Raw genomic sequence first — 10,000 nt, 5'->3', positions numbered from 1 at the left:
CCCCCCAACACACACACACACACACACACACACACACACACACACACACATGTTCACCATCACTCGCGACAGTAAGAAGTATTGTCAGCGTTGGGCTGTCACCGCCTTGGCCCACGTCGCTTTCATCTCTCCTCTTTGAGCCCCGCGTTGGTTTTCTTCTTGCTGCCGCGGCGCAGCAGTCAGAAGGGAGGGAGTCAGCTAATTACAATAAACAAATATGCTCAGAGCCGCCTATGTAAGGTTCCCATAGGTTAACAACTCTGCTATAAATGTTAAATGAAGCTTAAAATAGGGATAGTGTGGCACACAGTTGCCATAGCGACCTCGGCTGTGATGCCTTGTTGACTTTCTTGGTTGGCAAGAGTTGGAATTAATCTTCGATGAGAATCTGCGATACAATTAGAGTCGAATGAGTGACTGTTTGCCACGTCGCGCGGCAGCGGGCCCCTCTTTGATGTCTCCATCGTATTTTGATCTTTCTTGGATTACGGGCGACTTTACGTCGATGTCTCGAGTCACCCGTCTTTGTTCTCGTGACATGCACTGTGTTGTTGTAAATGTTGTTCAGACACATGGCAGTCGCATGTTATAATGATTCCCTTCTCTCTCTCTCTCTCTCTCTCTCTCTCTCGTTCAACAGGTGCGACAGTGAAAATGATGCGTACGTGTAGGAGGCGCAGCGTCGAGCCTTATTGATGGATGCGTTAACAGACAGCAGTCTCACCTTGACCGTGAAGACTTCGGAAGCGGAGGATGCGAATGCAGCGGAGAACACAGGTGAAAAGCATCTCTGACTCTCATTCTCCTCAACTCTCTCTGCATCTCCAACAACGTTACGGCAGCCACCGGATATCATCTCTTTTCAAACAGGGAAATACACATGAAACATGGCAACTGAAATTCTTCCCTTTAATTCCATCAAGATTTGCTTAATTAGAAACTTAATTTTCGCAGGAATTAGAATTCGTTAGAATAAATGAAAGCTTAATGAAAATGGGTCCACAAAGCCTTGCCATTTTTATAAAGACGATTGCTAATTCCAAATACCGGCATTATTTATCATTATTATTATTATTGTTATTATTATTATGTATTTATTTTCCTCAGTTTTAAGCTCTTTGATGAGTTATGGGGAACGTGAAACACAAACAAAAATGAGAGAAAGACACGTTAAATGAAGCTTTTTTTAATCTATTGTTAATCCTTTCTTATAATTGTTGTGCACAACTCAGAAATATGACGTCTGCCTTTCCTCATGCAGTCCAAGAAGGTGCAGCCGTTAATTCTCTCACACTCTCCTCCACTCACGTTCATCAGTTTAGGCAGAATGGGTCTGTGTGTACCTGTACCCCCCAGATACACTACGTTACTGCATGCTGCAGATCTCTCTCTGGGTCTGATACACTACATTACTGCATGCTGCAGATCTCTCTCTGGGTCTGATACACTATGTTACTGCATGCTGCAGAGCTCTCTCTGGGTCTGATACACTACATTACTGCATGCTGCAGAGCTCTCTCTGGGTCTGATACACTATGTTACTGCATGCTGCAGAGCTCTCTCTGGGTCTGATACACTACGTTACTGCATGCTGCAGAGCTCTCTCTGGGTCTGATACACTATGTTACTGCATGCTGCAGAGCTCTCTCTGGGTCTGATACACTACGTTACTGCATGCTGCAGATCTCTCTCTGGGTCTGATACACTACGTTACTGCATGCTGCAGAGCTCTCTCTGGGTCTGATACACTACGTTACTGCATGCTGCAGATCTCTCTCTGGGTCTGATACACTACGTTACTGCATGCTGCAGATCTCTCTCTGGGTCAGATACACTATGTTACTGCATGCTGCAGATCTCTCTCTGGGTCTGATACACTACGTTACTGCATGCTGCAGATCTCTCTCTGGGTCTGATACACTACGTTACTGCATGCTGCAGAGCTCTCTCTGGGTCTGATACACTACGTTACTGCATGCTGCAGATCTCTCTCTGGGTCTGATACACTACGTTACTGCATGCTGCAGATCTCTCTCTGGGTCAGATACACTATGTTACTGCATGCTGCAGATCTCTCTCTGGGTCTGATACACTATGTTACTGCATGCTGCAGATCTCTCTCTGGGTCAGATACACTACGTTACTGCATGCTGCAGATCTCTCTCTGGGTCTGATACACTATGTTACTGCATGCTGCAGATCTCTCTCTGGGTCTGATACACTACGTTACTGCATGCTGCAGATCTCTCTCTGGGTCTGATACACTACGTTACTGCATGCTGCAGATCTCTCTCTGGGTCTGATACACTACGTTACTGCATGCTGCAGAGCTCTCTCTGGGTCTGATACACTACGTTACTGCATGCTGCAGATCTCTCTCTGGGTCTGATACACTATGTTACTGCATGCTGCAGAGCTCTCTCTGGGTCTGATACACTACGTTACTGCATGCTGCAGAGCTCTCTCTGGGTCTGATACACTATGTTACTGCATGCTGCAGAGCTCTCTCTGGGTCTGATACACTATGTTACTGCATGCTGCAGAGCTCTCTCTGGGTCTGATACACTACGTTACTGCATGCTGCAGAGCTCTCTCTGGGTCTGATACACTATGTTACTGCATGCTGCAGAGCTCTCTCTGGGTCTGATACACTATGTTACTGCATGCTGCAGATCTCTCTCTGGGTCTGATACACTATGTTACTGCATACTGCAGAGCTCTCTCTGGGTCTGATACACTACGTTACTGCATGCTGCAGATCTCTCTCTGGGTCTGATACACTACATTACTGCATGCTGCAGATCTCTCTCTGGGTCTGATACACTACGTTACTGCATGCTGCAGAGCTCTCTCTGGGTCTGATACACTACATTACTGCATGCTGCAGATCTCTCTCTGGGTCTGATACACTACGTTACTGCATGCTGCAGATCTCTCTCTTGGTCTGATACACTACGTTACTGCATGCTGCAGAGCTCTCTCTGGGTCTGATACACTACGTTACTGCATGCTGCAGAGCTCTCTCTGGGTCTGATACACTACGTTACTGCATGCTGCAGATCTCTCTCTGGGTCTGATACACTACGTTACTGCATGCTGCAGAGCTCTCTCTGGGTCTGATACACTACGTTACTGCATGCTGCAGATCTCTCTCTTGGTCTGATACACTACATTACTGCATGCTGCAGATCTCTCTCTGGGTCTGATACACTACGTTACTGCATACTGCAGAGCTCTCTCTGGGTCTGATACACTACGTTACTGCATGCTGCAGATCTCTCTCTTGGTCTGATACACTACATTACTGCATGCTGCAGATCTCTCTCTGGGTCTGATACACTACGTTACTGCATGCTGCAGAGCTCTCTCTGGGTCTGATACACTATGTTACTGCATGCTGCAGAGCTCTCTCTGGGTCTGATACACTATGTTACTGCATGCTGCAGAGCTCTCTCTGGGTCTGATACACTATGTTACTGCATGCTGCAGAGCTCTCTCTGGGTCTGATACACTACGTTACTGCATGCTGCAGAGCTCTCTCTGGGTCTGATACACTATGTTACTGCATGCTGCAGAGCTCTCTCTGGGTCTGATACACTACGTTACTGCATGCTGCAGATCTCTCTCTGGGTCTGATACACTACGTTACTGCATGCTGCAGAGCTCTCTCTGGGTCTGGGACACTTCCCCTCAGCCGGCTGGTTATGGGAGGGAACCGTTCACTTGGCCAGTGATTGGCCAGTGGTGGTTTCAGTCCTCCCCAATCAGTAACGACTTTGCGATCAGACAACACGGGAGGCGCAGCCCATTTTTTCGAACCGCTCTCTCATCGGTGCTACGACCTGTCACTCATTCAATTTCAACCCGCCTTAAAAAACCAGCAGTGGCTGTGAAGTGGCACAGACTCACTTATGTAGTATGCGGAGCGCAGTGATTCAACATAATATTTGAGTCTATATAGTCTATATTTGAGTCTATATACATGTATATATACATATATATTCATCCATTCGACTGAAACAGCAAACTGTTTTCTTTTGGAAAATGTTAGGGCTAAACTGGATCGGGGAGGTGTAGTGGGGGCTGTCTTTCTTGATTTGAAGAAGGCTTTTGATACGGTGAACCATGATGTTTTAATTGCCAAGCTATCAAATTTTAATTTTTCACCTAATGTTATTAATTGGATAAAGTCTTACCTTGCTGACAGAAAACAGTGTGTTCGTGTAGGCCATACAACGTCTCAAATGGTTGATAATAATGTGGGTGTGCCCCAAGGATCAATATTTGGTCCATTATTATTTATGTTATATGTAAATGACCTCCCTGATGTTTGTCCACCTAACCTGTCAGATGTATGCTGACGATACGATCATATATCTACATGCAAAAAATAAGGCACAAGCTGCAGCAGATCTGTCAGCTGCAATGGTCAATATATCAAACTGGTTAACTGAGTCATGTCTACACCTCAATGTAAGCAAAACTGTATGTATGTTTTTTCCAAGTCTGCAAACAGAGATCCAGACCCAGATGTCTTGGTAGCAGGGAGCAGTCTTGCAGTCGTGCAAGAATTTAAATACCTAGGCATAATAATAGACTCCCAGCTAACATTTAAAAAACAAGTTAAAAAAGTTGCCAACCGAATCAAATTCAACCTGGCAAATTTCAAATATATCACTTTACTTTACTTTACTTTATTGTCATTTAGCAGACGCTTTTATCCAAAGCGACGTACAACAGATTAAAATACATCACACAATTAAACATGTCAGGAACAATCTGACTACTGAGGCCTCAAAATTGTACGCCAATGCTATGATTTTTTCACATATTAATTACTGTCTCACTAGTTGGACACAGACAGGTAAAACTACTTTAAAATCAGTAGAAACACTCTATAAGCGAGCCCTGAAAACACAGGACAAAAAATCTAACTCATATCACCACTGTAAAATCTTAACTAAATATGACTTTTTAAATTGGGAAAACATGATCAAATTTGCAGATATTTTACTTGTGTATAAAAAAATTCATGGTCTGGCCCCCCCCTCCGCTCAAGGAATTAATTTCACAAATCCAAAATTCATCTACCAGAGCCTCTACCAGAGGAGACTGTAAAATTCCACATAGGAGAAGTAGCTTTGGGCAGTCAGCCTTCTCCTACAGAGCAGCACATACCTGGAACACTATACCCGTAGAACTGAGAAACATCACATCTCTCAACTCCTTCTCCAACTCCATAAAACATTGGCTATTGAACAATCAAACATGCATCCATACTCCAGGATAGTATTTTTCGTTGTTTGTCATTGTTTGTCTGCTTTGTACGGCATGTGCTTTTGTCTGTGCTTTTGTCCGTGCTTTACTGTAGACCAGGGGCTGCATAATTGTGCTTATATGCTTTTGTCTGTTTTTATGTGCTTATGTGCTGTTGCTCTGGCATGTATTGTATACAATATGCTAATGTCATCTTGCATGTTCTTTTTATATGTGCTCATGCATGTTCTTTTTATATGTGCTCATGCATGTTCTTTTTATATGCTATTAATCTGCTTGTGCTTTTCTTCTTTTATATGCTTTTGTCTATTTATGTCTTCTGTACTATTGCATTGTGTTTGTTAATGTTTCACATATAACATCAACCTGCCAGGGACTGCAGATGAAAATTTGCCTGTATGGCTAAATCTGGCACATTTACATGATGCACTCACGTGCTCATGTTAATTAATGTGCATTGTCCCTTTTCTTAAATAAATAAACAAACAAACAAATATATATATACATATATATATATATACATATATATATATATATATATATATATACTGTATATGTATATATATATATATATATATATATATATATACTGTATATATATATATATACATATATATATATATATATATATATATATATATATATATATATATATATATATATATATATATATATATATATATATATATATATATATATACTGTATATGTATATCTTTATCTTTATCTTTATCTTTATTGTTTATTGAAGCAGGGACAGTACACAATAAATATATTGCACCAGAGATAGCTAAAAGCTAATTTGCATCTGTAGTCCCTGGGCACACAGAGTCCTGTGCGCACACAGTACATATCAAATACAGCAATAAAGGAAAATCCTAATGTCTAAACACTCAAGATACATGACAAAAAATTATACTTACTATTAGCAAGATACAACATATACAATGAGCATAACAGTAAAAATAGAACACATAGAGGTAGATAGCAATCCACTAAAATCACGTGCGTGCGTGCGTTTGTGTGTGTGTGTGTGTGTGTGTGTGTGTGTGTGTGTGTGTGTGTGTGCGCGCGTGCGTGCGTGCGTTTGTGTGTGTGTGCGTGCGTGCGTGCGTGTGTGTTGATGATATAACAAACTGTTGACAGAATTTGATTATTCATGCGAATTCAGTGTGCCCTGCCTCCTGCCTGTCAGTGCTGGTAGTCCACCTCTCCCCAGCCACAGACTTGCTTTGTGCCCTGCCTCCTGCCTGTCAGTGCTGGTAGTCCACCTCTCCCCAGCCACAGACTCGCACTGTGCCCTGCCTCCTGCCTGTCAGTGCTGGTAGTCCACCTCTCCCCAGCCACAGACTCGCTCTGTGCCCGGGCTCCAGCGGGGCCTCCTCTGATACGCTTTTATCTTCATATTTCAGCCCTGGTCAGGCTAAGCGGAGGCTGACTGGGCCCCCACTGTCAGAATCACACCGATTATCCCCAGCAGCACTAGCCTGTGCATTGAGAGGTAGTGAGAGAGAGAGAGAGAGAGAGAGAGAGAGAGAGAGACAGAGTAGGAGAGAGAGAGAGACTGAGAGTAGGAGAGAGAGAGAGACTGAGAGTAGGAAAGAGAGAGAGAGAGAGAGAGAGTAGGAGAGAGAGAGAGACTGAGAGTAGGAGAGAGAGAGAGAGAGAGAGAGACAGAGTAGGAGAGAGAGAGAGAGAGAGAGAGAGAGAGAGAGAGAGAGAGAGAGAGAGACTGAGAGTAGCAGAGAGAGAGAGAGAGGGAAGGGCGAGAGCGGCTCCATTGAGCAGGAACAGGGCAGCTCTCTGAGGAGGGTGGCTGTGAATCACCCAGCTACTCACCACTTATTCTAAACATTCTTGTCCTGGCTGGACTGATCATTCACAACATGTCGTCTGGTGAAGATGGAGGAGCAGGAGGAGTAGGTAGCTGGTGGAGCAGCTTCTGTACTGTAGCTGCTCCACCAGCTGGATGGATGAGAGACCGCCCCGGGTGGCTGAGCCGCAGAACGGCTAGCTCGACACTTTGCCATGTGAAAGCCTCCATAGAACAGGGATAAGGAGCGGCTGGGAAGTTGGGAGCGGCGGAGATAGCGTGCAGAAAGGGGCGGAAGAAGAAGGGAACGGGGGAAAGGGGGGGATGGGAAGGAGGAGGAGAGATTTCAAAACGGCCGCGTCAGCTATCCGCTTTTAAATTACACTTTGTATTGTGGTATTATTATATGAGCTATTTTCTCCCCGTTACATTATCACATGGAATGGTAATGGTGATACGGATTTGATGCATTATTACTGTCAATGACAGACGGTTCTCATATAGAAATCTCACGAGCGTTAGGCTATAATTACTCTTATTGATACTGTCAGTGTGTGTGTGTGTGTGTGTGTGTGTGTGTGTGTTGTGAGAGGAGGAAATGATGTGTTGTGTGTTGCGTGTGTAGCTGTTTGTGCGGCGTGCACTTTACGTGCGCGCGTGTGGCATCTGACACACTAATGGATGAAGGCCACAGCGGCCAAGTTGCCTCCTTCCTCATGTCCACGTTCATGTCCCTCCCCCGCCTCCTCCTCCCGCGTTCCCCCTGCTCTCCCTCCCCTGCACCCTCCCACCTCTCCTTCTCTGTTCTCTCCTCCTCTCTGTCCTCTCCCCTCTCTCACATTCCCCCTGCACTCCTTCCCCTGCACCCTCCCACCTCTCCTTCTCTGTTCTCTCCTCCTCTCTGGGGGGGGGGGGGGATGTGGGGGGGGAGGGAGCAGAGAGGTCTGTTCCCTCCCCCGCCTCCTCCTCTCGCGTTCCCCCTGCTCTCCCTCCCCTGCACCCTCCCACCTCTCCTTCTCTGTTCTCTCCTCCTCTCTGTCCTCTCCCCTCTCTCACATTCCCCCTGCACTCCCTCCCCTGCACCCTCCCACCTCTCCTTCTCTGTTCTCTCCTCCTCCGCATTTCCCCCTGCGTCTCTCCTTCTCTGTTCCCTCCTCCTCCGCGTTTCCCGTTTTCTCCCCTCCTCCCTCCCTCACACTCCCCCTGCTTCTCTACCCTGGCTCTCCCTCCGCTGCACCCTCATCTCTCCTTCTCTGTTCTCTCCTCCTCCACATTTCCTATTTTCTCCCCACCTCCCCCCTCTCCTCCGTCTATATTGCTCATTCTCTCCCCACCTCCTCCCTCCCCCTGCTCTCTTCTCCCCCACACCTCCCCTCCCTTCCCCTCTCCTGCTCTCTCCTCTTGCTCCTTCCCCACCTCCTATACCCTCCAGCATCTCCCATTCCCTCCCCACCCCATCACTCTCTCACATTCCCCCTGCTCTTCTCCCTTCTCCTGCTCTCTCCTCTGCTCTCTCTTCATTCCTATATTTTCTATATTATCAATTGTTCAAATTTTATCTTTATTCTGTATATTCTTGTTACTGTTGTGTCAGCTAGAATTAGCTAGACATACTTTCTGTGAAGCCCTCTGAGACATGCTTGTGAATTAGGGCTATATAAATAAACTTGACTTGACTTGACTTGGGCTTCATGTCCACGTTCATGTCCCTCAGTGTGGGCTTCATGTCCACGTTCATGTCCCTCAGTGTGGGCTTCATGTCCACGTTCATGTCCCTCAGTGTGGGCTTCATGTCCACGTTCATGTCCCTCAGTGTGGGCTTCATGTCCACGTTCATGTCCCTCAGTGTGGGCTTCATGTCCACGTTCATGTCCCTCAGTGTGGGCTTCATGTCCACGTTCATGTCCCTCAGTGTGGGCTTGTTGCCCCACAGAGCCGCCTGGCACACGGCAGGCAGACGAGTCGGGTTTGATCTCAGGTGCACGGAGCTCTTCACATCGCGGGTTCAGAAACACTGCAGATAGAAGAGAGCGAGTGTATAGCTGGTCCCGTCCGGTCCGCTCTGGTCCGCTCTGGTCCGGTCTAGTTTGGCGGTGCTCAGGCTGTGTCTAGCATGGCTGGGCTTGGCAGGGCCCGGGGATCAGAAGATCACCACCACCTGCCAGCAGCCACGGTTCCTTCCATATGCTCACTGGTGGATGTCCATGCCAGATTGCATCCAAGCCTCAGCCTGGATTCAAATAGCGCTTCTCTCCCTCAGAACACAAAACTACAAGTACATCGTTTACAATGACCTCAGAAGGTGTGTAGCTCGTGCTTTATTGGGACAGTGATTCTCAACATTTTTCATATCAAGGACAATTAAGTCACATTACACCAATGGAGCCTCATTCGATGAGGTTTTGTCTCTTAGACCCAAATCTGAGAATATTTTTTCTTGCTAGACATGGTATGGTATGGTGTTTATTCTTAATCCCAGAGGGGAAACATAGTTTGCCACCAGAGCGAGTACAGATACATACAAGAAACAGTAACATACAGCACAATAACAATAATACAGTAGAGAGAGAGAGAGAGCCTCACAATACAGAGCTAGCAGTGTTCATTAAAGAATTTTACAGAAGCAGGAACAAAAGATCTTCTAAATCGCTCAGTAGAGCACCGAGGCATCAGAAGCCTATTGCTAAATGAACTGGGGGGAAAAGATTAGATTCAAGCACTAAGGATGGCTGTGTGAACGTAGCCTTTGTCTAGAATCATATGACATACTGTAGGTAGACAGATAACAGTGAAGTGATGATCATCAAAATAGTCATTCTTCTATACTCTCTAATTGTAAATGAAATAGTGGTGAAGTTGAACAAACCTGTGGGAACCCCCTCAAGGACCCCCTGGTGGTCCCCCTCAAGGA

At 45.8% G+C, this 10,000-nt stretch overlaps 1 protein-coding gene across 1 annotated transcript in view; it reads left to right on the top strand.

Moving 5' to 3' along the window:
- Window positions 1-695: 695 nt before the first annotated feature.
- The window catches only part of nexmifb (neurite extension and migration factor b), a gene marked incomplete at both ends in the record, with an annotated part of 20,363 nt that continues 11,058 nt past the window's right edge, over window positions 696-10,000 (top strand). The window contains one exon of the mRNA XM_083652541.1: window positions 696-777. Within this exon, the coding sequence (XP_083508667.1) occupies window positions 696-777 (82 nt within the window). The remainder of the gene's footprint in view (window positions 778-10,000) is intronic.

This window comes from Poromitra crassiceps (genome assembly GCF_964638095.1).
Source record: "Poromitra crassiceps genome assembly, chromosome: 15".
NCBI classification, from domain to species: domain Eukaryota; kingdom Metazoa; phylum Chordata; class Actinopteri; order Beryciformes; family Melamphaidae; genus Poromitra; species Poromitra crassiceps.
The sequence above is the reverse complement of the archived record's forward strand: the minus strand, read 5'-3'. Positions and strand labels throughout refer to the sequence as shown.